The following is a 25,225-nucleotide window of genomic DNA, read 5'->3' as shown; positions in this document are numbered from 1 at the left end:
GTCCTGTGAGGCAGCATCAAGGGCAACCGCAGCCATGGTGTCCGAGCTGACCGTCCATGTTGCTGCAAACGTCGTCGAACTGATTTGCATATCACAGCATCTTCTTCCTGTCGGTTAAATTTTGCCGTCCGTAGCGCGTCATCTTCGTGGTGTAGCAGTTTTAATGGCCAGTAGTGTAATTTATGTTTGCTATGTGAAATAACACATTTTGTTTGTTCATGCCTTTTGTTTCTCATTTCTGATGTATTTATCCTCGAGCATCTGCCTTGTTTTTTGATTCGAAGGTCAGAGGCACCTTCCAGATTTATAACTTCCAGAGTTTCGTACAAATACACTATGTGATGAAAAGTATCCGGACACCCGGCTGAAAATGAGTTACAAGTTCGAGGCGCCCTCCATCGGTAACGCTGGAATTCAATATGGTGATGGCCCACCCTTAACCTAGATGACAGCTTTCACTGTTGCAGGCATAAGATCAATCAGGTGCGGGACGCTTTCGTTCTCGCAGGCACACTTTCAATTAAGTGCTGGAAGGTTTCGTGGGAAATGGCAGTCCATTTTTCACGGAGTGCTGCACTGAGGAAAGGTAGCGATGTCGGTCGGTGAGACCTGGCACGAAGTCGGAGTTCCAAAACATCCCAAAGGTGTTCTATATGATTCGGGTCAGGACTCTGTGCAGGCCAGTCCATTACAGGGATGTTATTGTCGTGAAACCACTCCGCCACAGGCCGTGCATTATGAACAGGTGCTCGATTGTGTTGAAAGATGAAGTCGCCATCCCCGAATTGCTCTTCGACAGTGGGAATGAAGAAAGTGCTTGAAACATCAATGTAGTCCCGTGCTGTGATAGTGCCACGAAAAACAAGAGGTGCAAGCCTCCTCCATGAAAAACACGACCGCACCCTAACACAGCCACCTCCGCATTTTACTGTTTCGAGTGTTCGGATACTTTTGATCATGTTGTGTATATATTATACTGTTAATGAGGTAGTATCGATGTCACTTTAACTCTTTGTAGTTTGCCATCTCCATAAGCAACAGGTTATTCCCAAATGTTCCGACAGATGTCCCAAAGAGTACTGTAGATTTCAGACGTGCATAGTGTGCAGATTCAAATCATTTTTATGTTACTCGATTCTGCTTACTACATTCACAACTATTAATAAATGCTATCGGCTTTATTACTAGTTCAGTGCTGAAAGTTTTTTTCGTTCCCTTTGTACCTCTCTTTATACTGTCCTGTGTTGCGATATGACTTGCGGCAGGTGTTTCTGATACCAGTCACGTCCAATGTTTTCGAACGCACGTCACGCACGGAAGGAGCGACAGTGTATCACAGCTGTAGGGTTCTTACGTGGCCGCTGAATATAAAGAGACGTGAAAGGTTCGCAAGCGCTGCTGACTCACCCCGCGTAACGCTGGCCTTAAGTACTACTGTCTCAGTCACGCTGCAGAAGCTGCGCTCTGCGCTGTTGTACCGGCTCCTCTGAGTATGTCGTCATTACTTCAACGTGGTCAGAACATTCCTTCTTGGATATTTGCTGCCATTAGGGAAGTGTATTTCCATATCCATGAGAGCTATGGAAGTACTGCTAAAAGTTGCTTTTCGGCACTAAATGGATTTATTTTAATGCTTTCCAGTTGTATGCGTACGTTAATCTTCATGAGGCAGCGTTGACTGGGCACACATGGAAATAAGTTCAGCTTGTAATTTTTTTTCTTTTGACCTCAGGAATGGAAAGCCAAAACATAGTTTTGTACAAAAGGAAAGGTAACTATTGTCAGCTCAATCTATTGTAAATTTTTATTTCTGTATATTGATGTTGAACCCAATATGAGGAATTATTATTTAACAAACTTTATACCTCAGTCGCTGTTTTACAAATCCTTTCAATTTCTGACTTGCACCTTTCTATCAAGGCTCTGGAAGAAACACGAGCAGAACTGTCACTGTGGTTAATTGATGAATCAGCCCTAGCTTCCACCTTCTTTGCCTTACAATAAATATTGTCATTTCCCGAAACTGGTAATAGAAGTTTAGACAGCGACACGTCGTTCAATTTTTTTTAAAACTAAAACCCTAGCAGCAGACATCATTCGTTCCATTTGAAAAAACGAAGTTGACACCGATAACCACGTAATACGCCATTTATGTCGTCGGACATCAACGTTGAGCGTCTCGTCGTAATTGTGCTACTGAATGTCCAGAGACGATGCGACCTGGGCATACGGTAAGTGTGCCTCAACATGGTATACCCGACAGCAGCGCGCTACAGCGAGAGTTGTCGTTCGTATCTGGCCCGCAATTCACACTGTTTACGAAATGGATGGGCGTAAAATTCCTACCTTAGCTGTATTAAAACGCGCATTTCCTCCCTCGTCCATATGCTAGTAATGTTCTTCTGTCTGTAGTATGCACAAATAAAAATTTCAATATCCGTGAACATGATATGAGCCAAAAAGGAAAGTACCATGTCCAGCCAATAAGGACATCGGCTTACAAAAAGTCCACTACAAACAGTGCGATGGAAATTTACAATAGTTCTCGTCATCAGATACAAATTGCTTCGTCATCGTCTTTTTTTATGAAAGCCCCTAACGTCATTCTTACTTCATCAATGTTCGTATTCAGTAGCAGAATCGTGAAATACAAAACTTGAAACGAGAAAGTACAAAATACCGCACTGCAACTTGTACACGCTGTCTAGTAGACAGAGTCAATCGAATAAAGAACCTCAAAAAGATCGCAATCATTTTTATACAGGGTGAGACAGCTAAGTCATAACACCCCTTGTATCTCCCCAACCGTAATAGATACAAAGATGCCGTTTGACCAGTGAATAGCAGGTACACGGGCTACTTGAATACATCACATTTCACGTTTGTGCTATTTTTTATTACAGAGATACGAGGCAATCTTTGTTTTTTTTATGGAACCCTATGTTAAATTTCAGCTTAACATGACTGGCTTAAAAACACGGCTTCAAATATGTGTATATCATAATATTTAGGCAGATAGTTTTTGAGACACAGATATGTTCTCGTATCGTGTTCGTCCTTCGAAGCGGCGTTGTCTAATGCGACCTTTCCTGTTGACCACTGAGGAACTTAACAAATGGTTCAAATGGCTCTGAGCACTATGGGACTTAACATCTGTGCTCATCAGTCCCCTAGAACTTAGAACTACTTAAACCTAACTAACCTAAGGACATCACACACATCCATGCCCGAGGCAGGATTCGAACCTGCGACCGTAGCGGTCACGCGCTTCCAGACTGAAGCGCCTAGAACCGCACAGCCACACAGGCCGGTTGGAACTTAACAGGTAAGGCGTATTTTTCCTGATTCTCGATAACGTCACAAAGTGACACACGAGGTAGCTGGAGAGAAGGGTATAAACGTGCTGCTGGGGTAATGAGACATCGCATTTCCGTCACAGTTTCTTGGAGCAGACATGTACACCAACGAAGAAAAGTTAGATATTGATGTGTTGGTAAATGTGCCAACACCTTGTAGATAGAGGCGGCCTAAATGCACGCTATCTAACGCAGACGGGCGTGAATTCTGGAACAGGATAAGTAGTGAATTCTAATAAGAAAAGTATGCAGCTCCTCGAATACTTTATTCTATCCTTGTGGTACATCGCTCTTGATAATACAAATAAGACTATCTTCAGATACGGTTAATGGCGCCTTGCTAGGTCGTAGCCATGGACTTAGCTGAAGGCTATTCTAACTGTCTCTCGGCAAATGAGAGAAAGGCTTCGTCAGTGTAGTCGCTAGCAAAGTCGTCGTACAACTGGGGCGAGTGCTATCCCGTATCTGGAGACCTGCCTTGTGGTGGCACTCGGTCTGCGATCACACAGTGGCGACACGCGGGTTCGACATGTACTAAATGGACCGTGGCCGATTTAAGCTACCACCTAGCAAGTGTGGTGTCTGGCGGTGACACCACAGATATGCTTCTTGTGTATTGTGAAAGCAGAAGAAATGCTGTTAGAGCAATAAAGCGATAAGGAGAGCTGTATCCTGATCGTGAGCATCCTACGCGCCAACTTATTGCACGTATTTGCAAGAAACAATTTGAATCGGGAACATGGAATGCCATACAGAGGACAAGGCAGAAAACTACAACTGGCGAGGTACATGAAGAGGGCGTTCTAACGTTGGTGCTTAACGAACCTACTGTTTCATCGCGACGTATCGATTCGGAATGTGAAGTCAGAGAAGTGTTCTACGCTTACTGCAGCGGCATAGAGTTCACCCGTTTCACCTCTCGTTATATCAAGCACTCTCCGGTGTGGATTTCGAACAGCGCCAGGAATTTTGCCAGTTTACTCTGCAGCGCCTACAAGATGATCCAACGTTTTTTCAACGGGTGCTTTTTACTGACGAAGCGACTTTCACCAACCACGGTAATGTGAATTTGCATAATATGCGTTACTGGTGAATAGAGAACCCTCATTGGCTTCGACAGGTACAGCATCAGCAACCGTGGAGTGCTAACGTGTGGTGCGGCATCGTCGGAAATGTCATTGTGGGGCCGTACGTCATTCCGGGTTACTAAATGACAGTTCCTACGAAACGTTCTGCCCATTTTGCTGGAAGATGTACCACGAACTACGCGTCAGTGCATGTGGTCCCGACATGACGGCTGTCCTGCTCACTCTTCCCGTGTGGCTACAGAGCTGTTAAATGAAATTTCCCGGATTGTTGTATAGGACGACGTGCTGAAGTGAAGTGGACAGCCCGGTCTCCGGATTTGACCCCTCTTGATTTTTTTCTGTGGGGAGCAATCAAACAGAGTGTATGCTCAAATACCAACTACGCCAGACGATATGAAGCAACGTATCATCGAAGCGTGCGCTGATATCTCACGTGACATCCTCGCAGCCGTTAACAAATCATTCGAGCGGCGACTACAAATTTGCAGCCGGCCGGAGTGACCGAGCGGTTCTAGGCGCTACAGTCTGGAACCGCGCGAGCGCTAAGGTCGCAGGTTTGAATCCTGCCTCGGGCATGGATGTGTGTGATGTCGTTAGGTTTAAGTAGCTCTAAGTTCTAGGGGACTGATGACCTCAGAAGTTGTCTCATAGTGCTCAGAGCCATTTGAACCATTTTTGAACAAATTTGCATTGCATCAGAGGGAAAGAATTTTGAGCACATGCTTCAGTAAAGTTTTGTATCAAGTACAGTATGTATTTTGCATCTTTGTGTGTATTGCTTCGTATTGTGATGAATAGTACATATTTTCAAATAAAAAACAAATACGTACGAAATATTTGTGACCAATAAAGGTCTCTTCAGTTACATTTGTATTTCTGTTACTTAAAATGTATTAACATCTTGAGTTTTCTACTACTTTAGTATCACAGTTGTCAAATAACTGAATAATATTTGCGCGATATCATCAGTTAATTTTTACGCAAAATATCCGCAGTATGTATTCCTATTGTCGGGTAAAGGGGCGTGTTTGTGTAAGGACGGACTCGCGACGTTTACCACGTACTCTACACAACAGGAAAGGTCGCATTGGACAACGCCGCTTCGAAGGACAAACACGATACGAGAACATATTTGTGTCTCAAAAACTATTCGCCTAAATATTGTGATATACACATATTTTAAACCGTCTTTTTAAGACCATTGTGTTACGCTAAAATTTAACATAGAGTTCCATTTAAAGAAACCAAAGATGGCCTGATATCTCTGTAATAAAATATAAAGTAGGGTAAATACGAAACGTGATGTATTGAAGTAGCCCCTGTCCCAACAGTTCACTGTCCAAACGGCATCTTCGTATCTATTACGGTTGGGGAGATACAAGTGGTTTGTGACTTAGCTGCCTCACCCTGTATAAATTCGAATATTATAGAATATTCCCTTATTAAACTGATAAGGAAACATCAGAACCTATTGGAAAAAGGCGAAGGCACTCTGTGGTGTGCCCTGTGTGTTGCCTGTAATCCAGTTACCTGCGTCCCAATAAAATTGAAGTTCGTGCTTCTCTTCCAAAAAATCTTTTTTCCACTTAGACACATTCATTCTTAAGGTTTTCTTGATGAAAATCACTGGAGTAGGTTTTACCACAACTTTCTCCTTCCGTATCCCATCGTCCCACGGCCAGAGAATACTAGAAGACGTCCACCGTCACCTGCGAGCGTTGGCGAACGTTTTGTCTCTAACAGAAGTTGTCTCCTATGGCGAAAAAAGCTTGCCAAATTTAAACGAACGCAAACGTCCCAAGATTGGCGATCTTTTACAGAAGACCGAACTTTATCGCAGACTTCAACGCGAGATGCTTATAATAGTTTCCATAACGAAACTTTGTCTCGAAACTTAGCAGGAAATCCAAAGAGATTCGGGTCATACGTAAAGTATACTAGCGCAAGAAACAATCAATGCCTTCTCTGAGCGATAGTAATGGAAATACTATCGATGACAGTACTGCTAAAGCAGGGTACGGATCAAGCCTTCTGAAATTCCTTCGCCAAAGTATAGGAAGTAAATATCCCACAGTTAGTATCAAGAACTACTACCATAGCTGCCGACATGAATAACTTTGTAGATATCCTCGGGGTAGTGAAGCAACTTAAATCGCTTAACAAATGCGTCTTCCGGTCCAGACAGTATACGAGTTAGGTCCCTTTCAGAGTATGTTGATGCAATAGCTCCATACTTAACAATTATGTACAACCGCTCGCTCGACGAAAGATCCGTACCCAGAGACTGGAAAGCTGCACAGGTCACACAAATATTCAAGAAAGGCAGTAGGAGAAATCCACTAAATTATAGCCCATATCATTAACGCCCACATTCAGAAGTATTTTGGAACATTTTTTTGTTCGAACATTATGAATTGCCTAAAAGAGAACGTTCAACTGACACACAGTCAACACGTATTTAGAAAACATTGTTCTTGTGAAACACAACTAACTCTTTACCCCCACGAATTGTTGAGTGCTATTGACAAAGGATTCAAATTGATTCCGCATTTCTAGATTTCCAGAAGGCTTTTGGCCTCACAAGCCCTGGATTCGTGATTTCCTGTCAGAGAGGTAACAGTTCCTAGTAATTGACGAAAAGTTCCTTATTTATATAAACGGCTTAGGAGACATTCTGAGCAGTCGTCTTACGTTGTTTGCAGATGATGCTGTCGTTTATCATGTATTAAAGCCATCAGAAGAGCAAAACGAACTGCAAAACAATTTATAAAAGATATACGTACAGTGGAGAAATTGGCAGTTGACCCTAAATAACGAAAAGTATGAGGTCATCCAGATGAGTGCTGAAAGGAATCCGTTAAACTTCGGTTAGACAATAAATCAATCAAATCTAAAGGCCGTAAATTCAACTAAACACTTATTAAGTAGAATTATGAACAACTTAAGTTGGAAAGAACACGTAGAAAATGTAGTGGGGAAGGCGAACAAAGACTGCGATTTATTGCCAGAAAACTTAGAAGATGCAACATATCTACTGAAGAGACCTCCTGCATTAAGCTTTTCCATCCTCCTTTGGTGTACTGCTGCGCTGGGTAGGATCACTACCAGACAGGATTAACGAAGTACATCGAGAAAGTTAAAAGAAGAGCAGCACGTTTTGTGTCGTCGAGAAATAGAAGAGTATCACGGACATACGAAAATATTTTTTTGACGCCGGTATACATAGGGATAAACGTGCATCATAATAAAAGAAGGGAAACCAGAGCTTGCACGGAAAGATACGGGAGTTCGTTCTTTCTGCGCGTTGTTCGACAGTGGAATAATAGAAAATTATTGTGAAGGTGGTTCGATGAACCCTTTGCCAGGCTCTTAGATATGATCTGCAGAGTGTCGATGTAGATGTAAATGTAGATATAGATGTAGATGTGATGCAAAGACTTTGAAACACCCTGTACGTAGGGGAGAGAGTTATACCTTGGAACACATTACAGTCTTTCGCCTCTAGCCAGCCGTGTAATAGAAGTTTAACATATTTTCTTATTCCATTTTTAAATGATAGTGTTCATTTTATGTGTGCTGCATTCTTTTTCTAAAATTACAAAATTTACTCTGGAAAAGTAAGATTTTTCCAAGTGTGAAAAACTGTTCCAAGGTACAACATGGTGATGTGCATAGGACAAATATTGTATTCAAATTTAAAAGCGCTACAATCGAGGAAAATTTGTCAGTACTGTATTTAATAGTCTATTTGTTGCATTATAATTCTACTACACAGCAATAATCAGCACAAGAGATCAAATTAAGAAGAAATATTATTAAAAACCAGTTGCATGTTAAAACATTTTGAAATAGATTTCCATTACCGAGACAGTGAAATTTGCTAAAACGTTAAAGGAATACAATGTGTAAGTGCGCTACTTCTGTGTTGACAGCACTGTGTAGCGCTTTGCATTGGATCTCTGACTGCGCTTATTTGTAAGAGACTCTGTGGCTGGTTGGACTCGTTGGAAGTTAATCGCCAGTAGTGTTGGGCAGTTGGAAGTTAGTCGCCAGCAGTGATGGATGTTAAATGTGAGAAGTTAGCATTGATGGAGGGTAGAGGTGTGAAGTGTTAGCGAGGGCTAACGATCTGTACATGTTCGACTTGGAGACTGAATATTATTCGTGATTATATACCTTTGTACTAGATGTCAATGACGATTTATATTCGTGTCTGAAATGGACGTCACATTATTAAGGCAAAAAAATATTACACTATTTGGTTTGCAACAAAATCTTTCCTTTGCTAACCACATGCCTATTAGTAGTTAGTGGCTTTAGTAGTTAGAATCTTTTATTCAGCTGGCAGTATTGACGCTCGCTGTATTGCAGTAGTTCGCGTAATGAAGATTTTTGTGAGGTAAGTGCTTAATGAAATGTATAGGTTATTGTTAGGATTTCTTTTTAGTCAGGGCTATTCTTTTGAATTAATTATCTGAAGTCAGGTTATCTTTTTTTGAGCAGTCAGATTGCGTTGGGCTAGGATATTGTGGGTCTCAGTCATTCAGCAATTTAAGTACAGCCACACTCATTTAAATAAAGAAGTTTCAAATGTTACATGGTAGAAAGGCCTCCATCCGTGTCAGGGTACAAGAGGGTGCACGATCGATGAAATGTGGCTAAACCACCGACAATCTATGTAACTCTTTACAAGAATGCGCACAATTTTACTCGTTACAAAACTCTGTAACCGAAGAAATAACAATATCCTCAAAATGGCTTTAATGCGTGCATATTATACAGTGCCTAAATGTTTGGACCCGGTAATGCATTGAGGTGACAGAACTCATGGGATAGTGATACGTACATATACAGATGGTGGTAGTGTCGAGTACACAAGGTATAAAAGGGCAGTGGATTGGCGGAGCTGTTGTTTGTACTCCGGTGATTCGTGTGAAAATGTTTCCTACATGATTATGGCCACATAACGTGAATTAACAGATGTTGAACGCGGAATAGTACTTGGAGCTAGAGGGACGGGGCACTGCATTTCGCAAATCGTTAGGGAATTCAATATTCAGAGATCCACCGTGTCAAGAGTGTGCCCATAATGCCAAATTTCAGGCATTATCTCTCACCACGGACGACGCAGTGGCCTTCACCTAAAAACCGAGAGGACTGGCGTTTGTATAGAGTTGTTAGTGCCAACAGACAAGTAATACCGAGAGGACTGGCGTTTGTATAGAGTTGTTACTGCCAACAGACAAGTAATACCGAGAGAACTGGCGTTTGTATAGAGTTGTTACTGCCAACAGACAAGTAATACCGAGAGGACTGGCGTTTGTATAGAGTTGTTACTGCCAACAGACAAGTAATACCGAGAGGACTGGCGTTTGTATAGAGTTGTTACTGCCAACAGACAAGTAATACTGCGTGAAATAACCACAGAAACGAGTGAGGGACGTACGATGAACGTATCTGTTAGGACAGTGCGGGGAAATTATGGCGTTAATGGACAATGGCAGCAGGCGACAGACGCGAGTGCCTTTGCTAACAGCACGACATCGCTTGTAGCATCTCTCTTGGGCTCGTGACCATATCGGCTGGACCCTAGATGACTGGAAAACCGTGGCCTGGTCAGATGAGAATCGATTTCAGTTGGTGAGAACTCGGGTTCGAATATGGCCCAGACCACAAAACCATGGAATTAGTATGCGCATGAATTGTTCGTTTTAACGGCTAAGCTCACTTTCATTAGGATGAGGTCGTCAAAAATGCAAAATTGGCGCATTTGGGTGACTGAGGATCCGCATTTCGTGAGCAAGTAGTCTCAATGGACGACTGTGTTGTGGGCCGTGTTCAGTCAAGGAATAATCGGTGCGATATTCCTTGATGGAACAGTGAGTATCGAACGGTACGTGAAGGGTTTTGAAAGTGATTTCATCCCCATTATCCAAAATGACCCTGATTTCGACAAGATGTGGTTCATGCAGGACGGAGCTAGACCTCATCGAAGAGGGGAGTGTTTGATGTCCTGGAGGAGCACTTTGGGGACCGCATTCCGGCTCTGGGGTACCCAGAGGTCACTGCTAGAGGTCTCGATTAGCCGTCATATTCTCCGGATTTGAACACATGCGACTCCTTTTTATGGGACTATTTTAAAGACAAGACGTACAGCAATAACCCCAAAACCACTGCTGAGCAGAAAACAGTCTTCCAGGAGGTCACAGACAGCATCAATGTTCCGACACTTAAGCGGGTCATGAAGTATTTAGCCACTCGTCTGCGCCACATCATCACCAATGATGGCAGGCATATCAAACAAGTCATAACCCAAATCCGAATATCTGTAGTGACGCTTACATGTTGAATAAAGTGTGTGCACGTAGTAGTTTGTAACTAAGTTACGTTTTTTTCATAGTTCAATAATTGTCACCCCGTAAGAAGAATGTAAAAAAAAGGAACCAGAGGTCTGTAAAAACAAACGTGCACCTTTATTTGAAAGTATTGCCCACCACTGTTGAAGCACTTTATCCACTGGCTAGTAAAATTTCTGACTCTGTGTTGTGAACCAGTTCAGAACGTACTGCTTGGCGTCCGCGCACGAGATGAATCGTTTGCCTCTCAGAGCTTTCTTCACCTTACCAAAAATGGCGTAAACCGCAGGGTGACAGGTCCGGACGGAGTGACGAATGACTGATGAACTCCCATTTGAATGTCTGTAAGGGCTGCTTGACTGGGTTTTTTGTGTGGGTCCTTGTATTCTCTTGGATCAGAATGACCATCCTGGTGAGCTACTCCTGTTGTTTCTATTTGATCGGTTTGTAAAGGATGGTCAATATTTGTGAGTATCGCTGCGCGTTCAGCATTGTCCCAAGCAGCAGTTGATACGAACGGGCTCCTTTTCTCCGAAGAAGGTGAGCATAACCTTTAACGCACTTGTGAGGAGAGCCCTGAATTTTTTGTGTCGCGGAGGCACTGCATGCTCCCACTGGAGACTTTGTCGTTTTGACACAGGTTTGAAGTGATGAGACCATGTCCTACCTCCAGCAACCACTCACGAAAGGACCTCATCGCCTTCTTTATAATAGCCTTGCAAATGTTCAATAGAGGGACCCATTCCACACGTTTCCTGTGCTGGCTGAAGACTGTAAGACACCCATTGGTCGCACTACTTTGCGAAATTTCATTCTGTACTCAGTGTTTGCGTGAACACTTACCATGATCAGTCCGAACTCTCCGGCAATGGCTACTACTGTAACTCGCCTGTCTTGAATAATGAGGACATCCATCTGCTGTACAAATGGATCGGTAACGGGGTGTGGCGTTCCAGAACGTGCATAATCTGGCAACAACATAACGACATCCGTCCGTCCTCAAATCGCTTGTGCCACCTCTTAACCCTTGCAACGGATGTGCAGGGCTCTCCGTAGGGATGTGCAGGGCTCTCTGTACACTTGTGCCATTCTCTGGTGAATAACCATTCCCAGCACTTCTGCTGTCAAGAAACGAACTACCCCTTTGATCTTCTTTTGAGCCTTCAGTTCACTTTTTCCAGCACGACTGAGTGCAGTGGACGGTTGACGGGTGCACATATTCTTTCCGTCATCGCATGGCTGTTCTCCGGTGAGTTTGCGACCCTCGATGTGCTTACAGGGACCACGTCTTCTTACGCAGGCAATAACATTGCAAATCTTTTCAGCGATTTTCATTTTACAGTCTCCAGCTGATTTTTTAATACACTTTACATATTGGACTGTGTAGCACATCGCTAGCGGCTTCTCTGTAATCTTCTCACATGTCTCTGCTGCTGATAAATATGATGTATGAATTTATTCACACCTTTGCCCTGTAATGTCGTAAACTATAAGAGGCATCCAAATGAAAACGATTGAAAAAATAAGTAAGCCGTTTATTATTTCGAAAGTAATCGCCATAACCGATACCACAATTATCCCACGGTGAGATAAGACGGTCGGCCGGCCAGAGTAGCCGAGCGGTTAAAGGCGCTACAGTCTGGAACCGCACTGCTGCTACGGTCGCAGGTTCGAATCCTGCCTCGGGCATGGATGTGTGTGATGTCCTTAGGTTAGTTAGGTTTAAGTAGTTCTAAGTTCTAGGGGACTGATGACCACAGCAGTTAAGTCCCATAGTGCTCAGAGCCATTTGAACCATAAGACGGTCGGTCAAAGGCGGTCAACACCTTCACGGAAAAATGTGCGTGATTGCCTACGGAACCATGACTGTGCCCAGGTGTGCATCTCTTCGTCCGAAAGAAAACGACGCCCACCGATGTCTTTCTTCAGGGCTCCAAAATACATGGAAATCTCATAGGGATATATCGGACTTGTGTGAAGGGTGTGTAAGGGCTTTCTAGCGAAATTCCTACAGCGTAGTCGAAACTTGATGCAGAATGAAGACGCAAACATTCCTGGGACACTGGACTTGATGGCCCACTTCAGTTTTCACAAAATTTCCGCATAGCACTGCGCGCTAACTATCGCATCGTGTTCCAGGAAATCGATGAGCAACGGGGCATTTCAGTGGAAGAAAAGGTCATTATGACTTTCCAGGAGATGGTGTGCCTGTTGATTCGAATACCCCGCAGGAGTTTGGCTGGGATGCCTTTGCACATCCTCAGTACAATTACTATATCTTCGCAGGCGATTTCCGTATTTTTGGAGCCCTTAAGAAAGACGTCGGCGGCCGTGGATTTGTTACGGACAGAGAGGTGCACACCTGGGTAAAATCATGGTTTCGCACGTAGCGGCAAACATTTTCCCATGAAGGCACCGACCGACTTTTCTTACAGTGGGATAAATGAATTAACATTTATGACAATTAAGTTTGAAATAACGAACATTTTACTTACGTTTTTCCTTCTGTCTCTCATGGGCAGTATCTTAGTGGCCTATTAGTTAGCATCTATATTAATGACTCAGAAACCAAATTTATTAAAACAAACATAGTAGAAAAAGACAAAATCATTTTTACAAACATCATGTTTACGACACCTCGATACTATATAATGGGTCAATCTCTGAAAAAGAAAGCTTGGAAGAGAAACTTAAAAATATACAGTAACATTTTACAACTGCACGCCGAACGCAACATGGAATTAATTTTCTTGACCTAAGCATAACCTTTCACAACAACAAACATAACTTCCAAATTTACAGGAAACCCATCACACCAGGTGTCATTATAAATAAGACATGCCACCCAAATCAAAACAAATCAACACTTTTTAGATCATCACTCAACCATGTAAACAAAATTCATGCTGAACCTGATGTAAAATTCAAAGAACTAAACATTTTAAAAACAACAACTCACAACGACACTTTTCAATAACCCATAGTTAACAAATTAGATTAAAAGATGAAAACAGCATCAACAACGCAGTCCTCAATAGCAGAAGAAACTAAATACATATCAATGTCTTTCCTTCGTAACATGTCATATCAAATTTCAGAACTGTGTAAAGTACACAAATAAAAATAACTTTCCACACAAACAAAATCCAAAACAAACTAGTTTTAATACTTATTCATCCCACCTTTTCACAAATGTGGTACACATAAAGTAACAAGAGCTGACAAGTGCGGGAATTATCGCACAATCAGCTTAACAGCTCATGCATCGAAGCTGCTTACAAGAATAATATACAGAAGAATGGAAAAGAAAATTGAGAATGCGCTAGGTGACGATCAGTTTGGCTTTAGGAAAAGTAAAGGGACGAGAGAGGCAATTCTGACGTTACGGCTAATAATGGAAGCAAGGCTAAAGAAAAATGAAGACACTTTCATAGGATTTGTCGACCTGGAAAAAGCGTTCGACAATATAAAATGGTGCAAGCTGTTCGAGATTCTGAGAAAAGTAGGGGTAAGCTATAGGGAGAGACGGGTCATATACAATATGTACAACAACCAAGGGGAAATAATAAGAGTGGACGATCAAGAACGAAGTGCTCGTATTAAGAAGGGTGTAAGACAAGGCTGTAGCTTTTCGCCCCTACTCTTCAATCTGTACATCGAGGAAGCAATGATGGAAATAAAAGAAAGGTTCAGGAGTGGAATTAAAATACAAGGTGAAAGGATATCAATGATACGATTCGCTGATGACATTGCTATCCTGAGTGAAAGTGAAGAAGAATTAAATGATCTGCTGAACGGAATGAACAGTCTAATGAGTACACAGTATGGTTTGAGAGTAAATCGGAGAAAGACGAAGGTAATGAGAAGTCGTAGAAATGAGAACAGCGAGAAACTTAACATCAGGATTGATGGTCACAAAGTCAATGAAGTTAAGGAATTCTGCTACCTAGGCGGTAAAATAACCAATGACGGACGGAGCAAGGAGGACATCAAAAGCAGACTCCCTATGGCAAAAAAGGCATTTCTGGCCAAGAGAAATCTACTAATATCAAATACCGGCCTTAATTTGAGGAAGAAATTTCTGAGGATGTACGTCTGGAGTACAGCATTGTATGGTAGTGAAACATGGACTGTGGGAAAACCGGAACAGAAGAGAATCGAAGCATTTGAGATGTGGTGCTATAGACGAATGTTGAAAATTAGGTGGACTGATAAAGTAAGGAATGAGGAGGTTCTACGCAGAATCGGAGAGGAAAGGAATATGTGGAAAACACTGATAAGGAGAAGGGACAGTATGATAGGACATCTGCTAAGACATGAGGGAATGACTTCCATGGTACTAGAGGGAGCTGTAGAGGGTAAAAACTGTAGAGGAAGACAGAGATTGGAATACGTCAAGCAAATAATTGAGAACGTAGGTTGCAAGTGCTACTCTGAGATGAAGAGGTTAGCACAGGAAAGGAATTCGTGGCGGGCCGCATCAAACCAGTCAGTAGACTGATGACAAAAAAAAAAGTAACTTGTGACACTTGCTCCTATTACTACATACGGCAAACAGGAAGAAATTTGCAATTCGATATAAAGAGCACATAGGCGCACTCTGTTTCGAAAATTTTAATAAATCAAGTTTTGCGTCCCACCTAGCACACAATTGTCATTCAACTACAGACGTCAAAACAAAGTTACATATTCTACACATTGTAGACAAAGAAATAAATATGGAGATCCTACAACAACTAGAGATTTTCATCCACAACAATATACTGTCTTAAACGAACAAACTGACTTAGCAAACAACTAATTTTTTCAAAATTTCAAAGAATGTTTAAGCTTTAAAAACTAACCAACCTAAGGATAAAACCTCACTCACACACATACCTTTCATTTTCTTCTTCTAGTATACATACACGCACGCACACGCACGCCCACGGACACACACACACACACACACACACGCACACACACACACACACACACACACACACACACACACACACACACACACACACACCCACACAAAATGGTTCAAATGGCTCTGAGCACTATGGGACTTAAGTCCCCTAGAACTTAGAACTACTTTAACCTAACTAACCTGACATCACACACGTCCGTGCCCGAGGCAGGATTCGAACCTGCGACCGTAGCGGTCGCGCGGTTCCAAACTGAAGCGCTTAGAACCGCTCGGCCACTCCGGCCGGCCCCACACACTCACACAGACACACACACACACACACACACACACACACACACACACACACACACACAATAATCCTCATTCACAGCTGTAATGTTTATATCATAAGTAATGAACAATGTTTATTAGAAATGGTTGAAATGACCCTGAGCACTATGCGACTTAACAGCTGTGGTCATCAGTCCCCTAGAACTTAGAACTACTTAAACCTAACTAACCTAAGGACATCACACACATCGATGCCCGAGGCGGGATTCGAACCTGCGACCGTAGCAGTCGCGCGGTTCCGGACTGCGCGCCTAGAACCGCGAGACCACCGCGGCCGGCAGTGTTTATTAGACATCAAAATAAATATCAGACCTGATTTCAGCACTAAAATATTGGATGAAATATCATCCAAAATCATTGTTTTACAGATTTTGTAAATAGCAAATGAGAATTTTGTAATGTAAATACGTATTTTTGTAATAATTAATATAATATAAATGGGTATATACTTAGTGTTGCCGATGTGCAATGCAAGTGCTGAACAAAGAAACTCTCTGGCCCAACACAACTCTTAGAACACGTATTTAATCATGCTCTTTGGTTTATTTACGAACGTTTTTAACTGTGGCGAAATTTATGAAGTGGTGAAACATTAACGTCACTGGAAAACATACCTTATGTTTTCTAAAAACAATATGGCGACCTAGGAAGAAGCAACAGGTACTAATAACTGTAAGTGATGAAACTAAATTGATCTCATAACGTGAATAATTCTCACCACATTCGCTGCTTACATGTTTCGTTTATACATTCTGTCACAGTTACTCGAGCCCACAATGCACTAAACATCCAATAAATATATACCATCTTATGATGAATCACTAAGCCATAAACCGATAACGGAGAATAAAAATTCAGGAATAAAATAAAAGGCGACTGGTTTGTGGATACCGTTTTCTCATTTTAATTTTACTTCTCCTTATATTTCGCTGCAGATATAAAACTGAACGTGAGCTAGACAATGGCGCTATAATGCCTGCCACTTTACGGGTGGATGTTACAGCGGAGTGGAGCTTCGCTTCGGCGGGTATCCCGGCCTGGCGTGCGCCGACGGCCGCTACCCAGTGGCCCTCGACAACGCTCGCCGAATGCTGGTCACACTGTTGGTGGTCGGCGCAGACGACAGGATTCACAGAACCTTCGGCTGTTTCTTCGAGGGAGATATCCGCCAGCTGCAGGCCATGGCAGCCGAACATGGCTTCCGCTTCATCAGCCTTCTGTAAGTGCTAGTTAATACACGTTTAGTTTTGTGACCTTTCCCGCTCACCACAATAACTTCAATTGAAACGGGACAAACGCTTGACAGCTAATATGATTATCAGGTAACTCGCATTCGTTAGGGATACGCTGTTCCAACTGTAGAGGGAGTGACCAAAAATATGGAAACACATAAAACACAGCAGATTACCTTGCCCAATACGGTCTAGGAATAACTTAGGGTATCAAAATTGCTTCGTGGCGTCTTGGAATGGATAAACACAGGCACTGTATGGTTTTCGAGGCACTCTTTTACCGTTAGTCCTGCAAAGTAGTGGCAAGTTTATGTAACGATGATGCAGGTGGGCAGCGATCACCTACCTTTCTCTCCAAAGTACATATACATCTACGTGATTACTCTGCTAATCACAATGAAGTGCCTGGCAGAGGGTTCAATGAACCACCTTCAAGCTGTCTCTCTACCTTTCCACTCTCGATCGGCATGCGGGAAAAACGAGCACTTAAATTTTTCTGTGCGAGCCCTGATTTCTCTTATTTTATCGTGATTATCATTTCTCCCCATGTAGGTGAGTGCCAACAGAATGTTTTCGCAATCGGAGGAGAAAACTGGTGATTGAAATTTCATGAGAAGATGCCGTCGCAACAAAAAACGCCTTTGTTTTAATGATTGCCGATTCACGTATCATGTCTGTAACACTATCTCCCCTGTTTCGCGATAATACAAAACGAGCTGCCCTTGTTTCTACGTTTTCGATTGCATCCGTGAGTCCTACCTGATGCGGGTCCCACACCGCTCAGCAATACGCCAGAATAGGCCGGACAAGCATGGTGTAAGCAGTCTCTTTAGTAGACCTGTTGCACCTTCTAAATGTTCTGCCAATGAATCGCAGTCTTTGGTTTGCTCTACCCACAATATTATCTATGTGATCGTACCAATTTAGGTTAATTGTAATCCCTAAGCATTTAGTTGAATTTACAGCCTTCAGATTTGTGTGACTTATCGCGTAATCGAAATTTAGCTGATTTCTTTTAGTACTCATGTGAATAACTTCACACTTTTCCTTATTCACAGTAGAGCACAAAGGCGAAATAACTTCGAGATGTGGTTACTGTGGCGATCAAGGGGGATGTGAATATGCATCCTTGTGCTCACAAAAGCAATCCTGGACGACGGAGCTGCGAGGACCGTTAGGGAATAAAAACTGTACCGTGGGATGTTCCTGATCACCCAAAATGGTCACGTAATCCTCGGCAGTAATGCAACCTTGCCGAGTATCCATGAGGCCCATGGAATTCCACGATGTGGCCGCGGAAATCACCATCGAACTCTCGCTATGTTTCACTCTTGGGACGTGAACTCCCCTGGAAGTTAGAAACAGTGTGAAACAATACTCATCAGACCAAATGACATTCTTCCATCGCTCCTCGAGCAAATGACATTCTTCTATTGCATCACAGTCAACGTTTTATGGCTTTGGTAGCACGTTTTCTTGTTAGGGCATTTGCATCACTGAGTCTTTCTGGAATTCGTTAACGTTTTACGGCTTTGGTACCACGTTTTCTTGTTAGGGCATTTGCATCACTGATTCTTTCTGGAATTCGAGCTCATCCTGTAATTCCCAGCTACTGAAGCTCCATTCGTGTTGTTTTGGTGTTGACAGAACTCACGAGTGTGACATTCAGTTCTGCAATCACTTTTTCAGCTGTCGCCCACTTCTTTCCCGACACAATACTCCTCAGTGACCGTATGTCGCGATCACTCAACACCACGTTCGTCCATGCTGTGACTTAGCAGATGATGTTTTTCCGCTTTTCCTGTGTGCTGTATAAATCTTTGATACGATGCCTCTTGAAACACCAAACACTTCGGCTACTTTGGTTTGAAAGCAGCTACATAAGAGTGCCAACAACTTTCCCACGTTAGAATTCGCTTATCTCCGAGATAATGCGCTCACAACTACACAGAACACTGTTCTGACCACGATAAACACCTGCCACATACTGACGACAACGAACAGGCACTGTTCGTAGTCAAATACAACAACACAAATTGCAGGCTTGGATAGCGTCTGCACTTAAGTTCAAGCATGTATTTCTCACAGTGTTTTCACGTTTTGTTCAACCCTTTTATGAATAATGAAAAACGTTATTAATGTCAACATCCACCAGCATGTAGTTTGGGCATGCCAGTAACGTAATACGACAGTGGCCATTAAAATTGCTACACCACTAAGATGACGTGCTACAGACGCGAAATTTAACCGATAGGAAGAAGATGCTGTGATATGCAAATGATTAGCTTTTCAGAGCATTCACACAAGGTTGGCGCCGGTGGCGACACCTACAACGTGCTGACATGACGAAAGTTTCCAGCCGATTTCTCATTCACAAACAGCAGTTGACCGGCGTTGTCTGGTGAAACGTTGTTGTGATGCCTCGTGTAAGGAGGAGAAATGCGTACCATCACGTATCCGACTTTGATAAAGGTCGGATTGTAGCCTATCGCGATTGCGGTTTACCGTGTCGCGACATTGCTGCTCGCGTTGGTCGAGATCCAATGACTGTTAGCAGAATATGGAATCGGTGGGTTCAGGAGGGTAATACGGAACGCCGTGCTGGATCCCAACGGCTTTTATCACTAGCAGTCGAAATGAAAGGCATCATATCCGCATGTCTGTAAGGGATCGTGCAGCCACGTCTCGGTGCCTAACAGGTGGGGACGTTTGCAAGAAAACAACCATTTGGACGAACAGTTCGACGACGTTTGCAGCAGCATGGGCTATCAGCTCGGAGACCATGGCTGCGGTTACACTTGACGCTGCATCACAGACAGGAGCGCCTGCGAAGGTGTACTCAACGACGAACCTGGGTACACGAATGGCAAAACGCCTTTTTTTCGGATGAATCCAGGTTTTGTTTACAGCATCATGATGGTTGCATCTGTGTTTGGCGCCATCGCGGTGAACGCACATTGGAAGCGTGTATTCGTCATCGCCTTACTGGCGTATGACCGGCGTGATGGTATGGGGTGCCACTGGTTACACGTCTCGGTCACCTCTTGTTCGTATTGACGGCACTTTGAACAGTGGGCGTTACATTTCAGATGTGTTACGACCAGTGGCTCTACCCTTCATTCGATCCCTGTGAAACCCTACATTTCAGCAGGATAATGCACGACCACATGTTGCAGGTCCTGTACGGGCCTTTGTGGATACAGAAAATGTTCGACTGCTGCCCTGGCCAGCACACTCTCCAGATCTCTGACCAATTGAAAACGTCTGGTCAATGGTGGCCTAGCAGCTGGCTCGTCACAATACGCCAGTCACTACTCTTGACGAACTGTGTTGAAGCTGCATGGGCAGCTGTACCTGTACACCGCATCCAAGCTCTGACGCAATGCCCAGGCATATCAAGGCCGTTATTACTGCCAGAGGTGTTCGTTCTGGGTACTAACTTCTCAGGATCTATGCACCCAAATTGAGTGGAAATGTAATCAAATGTCAGTTATAGTATAATATATTTGTCCAATGAATACTCGTTTATCATCTCCATTTCTTCTTGGTGTAGCAATTTTAATGGCCAGTAGTGTAGATCGGAGCTTTGGTTACGCATGTGTCAGGATGGACCATAACAATGGGCTAAGTGGCATCAAGTCATGAGCAGTCCACTGGCGTTAGTGATGGATACTGGGAGTGATGTTGTCTGCTTTCAGACCGGCCTCAGTGAGTCTGGCAATCCCCGAGGCGGACTGCGTGGTGCCTCGGTCGGGGCTGCCCAGCGACGTGTTCGACGTGCAGATGAACCTACTGGGTGCGGCGGCCCCCGCCGCCCCTGCCGGTTGTCTGATGTACAGCTCTGCCAAGGTGGGGCTCGTTTCCAGGGACGCCACCAATTCCACCGACAGCGACGCCGCAACTGATGATCCACCTGCTGATGGGGCGCTGCTTCTCAGGTGGGCGCTCACTACATTAACCCGTGGTGATTCCATATTTGATCTTCATCCGTCGCCCATCTTCAAAGGTTTTTTGGATTGTCTTTTTATTTATTTTGTCTTTTTATTTTCATTCTTACACGGGGTTGTTCAATAAATAATGCACCTTGATGTAATTCTCAGAATAAATTTTTACTTAAAAGTTAGAATTTGGTGAAAATATAAAAAAGTATTTATTGGAAATGCACTATTTTTCTACATAGTTTCCACCACGTTCTATGGCTTTACCTCAGCGTTGTGCAAGAGCATGAGTTCCATTTTGGTAACACCACTTCTCCTCTGCTTGCAGTCGTGTTTTCACTGCACGAATTACACCATTATCATCTTGAAAGTGTCTCTGATGTAGAAAATACTAAACTAGCCCCCACAGACGGAAAACAAAGGGCGCCAGGTCTGGGGTATAGGGTTCCAATGGTTCAAATGGCTCTGAGCTGTATGGGACTTAACTACTGAGGTCATCAGTCCCCTAGAACATAGAACGACTTAAACCTAACTAACCTAAGGACATCACACACATCCACGCCCGAGGCAGGATTCGAACTTGCGACCGTAGCGGTCGCACGGTTCCTGACTGAAGCGCCTAGAACCGCTTGGCCACCCCGGCCGGCGTCTACGAAATTCCCGTTGTCGGTAGCAGCGGTTGTGATTGGACGTCACGAACGTGAATGACAATGCAGCTCAGTCTCTGCACTTCCTGAGTCTTTAGATCTCTTTACCCAACACCCAACAATACATCTATCACCTTCATCATTACTATACACTGCACATAAAAGGTTATAAATTTTCACCATGTTTCTTTTTTTTCGCAAACAAAAATTCAGTGACAGCATGGTAATTGCAGCGAGTGTGTAGACGCCATTTTGATGGTTCGCTATGTCTCTGCCATCTGTCGGAATCGTTCGAAACTTTGTACAATTGCAGAAGAAACATCAAATTAGAAGCACCTGCAGGGATGTTTTCCTGTATACATTAATGACCCTAGTACCTACGTGTACCAACATACATAAGCAGGGTCGATTTCAAATCGCTCGAGGTCCATTTCAGTAATGAATTGTGGTCACTTATCCAGATTTATGTACTCAGATTTTTTAAACATATATTTGAACTTCCATGTGGTATGTGTAGGCAACATCTAACAAAATTTGGTTTCATTAATTTAAGCTTATCGAATGCTACACACCTTGATTTTCGAACCACTATAACATTACTCACTATACAGAAACTAATCATAACAGTCGACTTATTAACTCAAATCACATTGCAAGCAAAAGTCAATGTTTACAAGCAGCAACTCGCCATCATAAAAGTGAAATAAGCTCAGGGCATTTCTGTCCTCAGCGACAGTGGTGAAGAATTGCAGGATCTCGATAGAACGTAATGAATAATCTAATGGTCACGTCCAGATCTATGGGGCATTTGGATGGGACTTTGTCCATATTGATTGCACAGGAATGTGAGGGCAGGAGTACTGGTCGTCAAGGTTCAAATCGATCACTTGTGACCGCCGCAAGGCAGATCACTGTAACGTGCACCAAGTACATCGTAATCCCTTCACAGCCCGCCCTGTTGGCCGTGCTGTTTAACGCTGCTTTTCGGGCGGGAAGGAGCGCCGGTCCCCGGCACGAATCCGCCCGGCGGATTTGTGTCGAGGTCCGGTGAGCCGGCCAGTCTGTGGATGGTTTTTAGGCGTTTTCCATCTGCCTCGGCAAATGCGGGCTGGTTCCCCTTATTCCGCCTCAGCTACACTATGTCGGCGATTGTTTCGCAAACAAGTTCTCCACGTGCGCGTACACCACCATTACTCTAGCACGCGAACATAGGGGTTACACTCGTCTGTTGTGAGACGTTCCCTGGGGGGTCCACCGGGGGCCGAACCGCACAATAACCCTGGGTTCGGTGTGGGGCGGCGGAGGTGTGAAGTGGACTGCGGTAGTCGTTGTGGGGTTGTGGACCACTGCGGCTGCGGCGGGGACGGAGCCTCTCCGTCGTTTCTAGGTCCCCGGTTAACATAACATAACATAATCCTTTCACATCTGCGCCGACCGTCTGAGAACAAGTAACATTGTGTGTCATCCCTCACCACTGATAGGATGCTAGCAGCATGCAGACCAGGGAATTACCATCTCATGTATATGCTGCCATAAATGTTACAACGCAGGCGGATGCGTTTGGAGAGGTGCCGTAATCGGGAAGCATGGACTACAGACGAATGGCGTCCGTCACGTTATGTTCATCGACGAATCACATTTCTGTACCACGCTTCATGACCATTGTGGCGAAAAGTGCGTTTCTTTAAAGGTTTTAGAGAGACACAGCGGTGTTACTGCTGTTGGCCTGGTGTGGGGAGCCATCGGATGAGACTTCAGGTCATGGATGATGCTGGCTGAGGGGAATCTCATGACACAACCGTATATGACGGGCATCCTGCGTCGTCATGTGTAAGCTCTCGTTGCCCCATTTTTCAACAGGACAACTCTCGTCCACACTTGGCGCGTATCTCTATGAACTATTTGTTTGATGTTGAGGCATCTCCGCGGCCAACAATATCGCCAGATCTATTCCCGATAGAACATGCGCGGTGACAGCTCAGGTGTCAACTCCTCGCCAGTGCCAGTATCCAAGATACCAAAGACCACTTACAACAGCTTGCCCCAGGATAGTATACAACGACTTGGACACTTCACAGTCGAATCAGTGCAAGCATCCAGGCTAGAGAGTGTACTACCAAGTTCATTGTAAATATTTTCTCCTTTTTTTTTTAATCGGCAAAATGACTATAACAGCTCATATTCTCTCAACCAGCGAAGTTTCATTTAATTTCTTACTCCCCTTCTGGGTGCGTTAGATTTGTATATTGTCAGGCAGTGTATACAAGCTAGCACCATTATGAATCACTTAACAAGTTCCCAGAAACGCCACTTGCGTCTTGCGTAGTCAGTTTCATTGTACTTGCATTGTTTTTTTGCATGATAAAGTGATTCGTGAATGAAGTATGGTATAAAGTATAAATCTAACTGAAAATATATTGGAGACGTATGAAACTGTGGCAAGAAGCATCTGTTGGATCGAAGTCAAACATACCTTAATAAGCAAACAAATACAAAGAAAGCTCTGATTGCCGTTTGTATTGGCGTTAAAATACTGAGCTACGTTCCAGGTTTTTTTTTTTTTTTTAATTTTTCGGTGTACTGTTGTTTGTGAATATGTTATTCTGATGAACCTGTGAGCGGTTTTTATAATCCGTAGAACATGATTCTAGTTTTAAATAAGGGAGAAGGAGACACTGTTTACGACATCGACAGCTTTAAAATGGATGAACGCTATGCGGTTTATATTTTGAGACCGAGAGTATTTATTTCGTTTTTTAAATTTTTTATTCCACTATCAGGATATTCAGAGCTAAATTTTCCGGATTTCCATTAAATTAATTCTGTCTGCCAAAACAGTTGCTGTGCAGCAGTGGTTGAGGAGCTGGACTTACCTTCGAGAGGAGCAGGTACAAATCCCAGTTCGACCATCCGGATCCAGGATTTCCATTTATTCTATAAACCGATTAGAAATAGAGGAACGGTTTCCCGCAGGGTACCTTTGAAGAGGGCGCTGCAGACCCTACGCTTTCCATTCTAAGCTTGTGTTTCGACTCCAACAAGCGCTTTGTCGGCGGGACCTTGAATCTTAGTCTTCCTTTCATTGGTCTCCTAGCTTTTCCAGTCAGATTGAAACCCCACCACATCTTGAAAATTTAAAGCCAGATGTTCATGAAAGTTCCTGAATACGGTTCGCGATGGAATTTACCCCAAAGTCATTAAAGCTGGACCGATGGGAACGCAGTCTGACTTGAACAATAATATTTTTCATGTGGCAGAACTCTTGCAAGCACAACAAATGGGCTATTCTGAAAACACACTAAAAGATTTTAGGTTTGAAAAGTGACCAGGAATACTGCACGGCAAACTAAAGTTATGTGTTAAACA

The 25,225-nt window shown here is 43.4% G+C and overlaps 1 protein-coding gene across 1 annotated transcript in view; it reads left to right on the top strand.

Annotated features, from left to right (window-relative positions):
- Positions 1-25,225, top strand: part of LOC124711871 — an 82,651-nt gene that overhangs the window by 48,575 nt on the left and 8,851 nt on the right. The window contains exons 2-3 of the mRNA XM_047242109.1: positions 17,046-17,261; positions 20,973-21,212. Of these exons, the coding sequence (XP_047098065.1) occupies positions 17,046-17,261; positions 20,973-21,212 (456 nt within the window). The remainder of the gene's footprint in view (positions 1-17,045; positions 17,262-20,972; positions 21,213-25,225) is intronic.

The sequence above is a fragment of the Schistocerca piceifrons genome, chromosome 8 (genome assembly GCF_021461385.2).
Source record: "Schistocerca piceifrons isolate TAMUIC-IGC-003096 chromosome 8, iqSchPice1.1, whole genome shotgun sequence".
NCBI lineage: Eukaryota > Metazoa > Arthropoda > Insecta > Orthoptera > Acrididae > Schistocerca > Schistocerca piceifrons.
The sequence above is the reverse complement of the archived record's forward strand: the minus strand, read 5'-3'. Positions and strand labels throughout refer to the sequence as shown.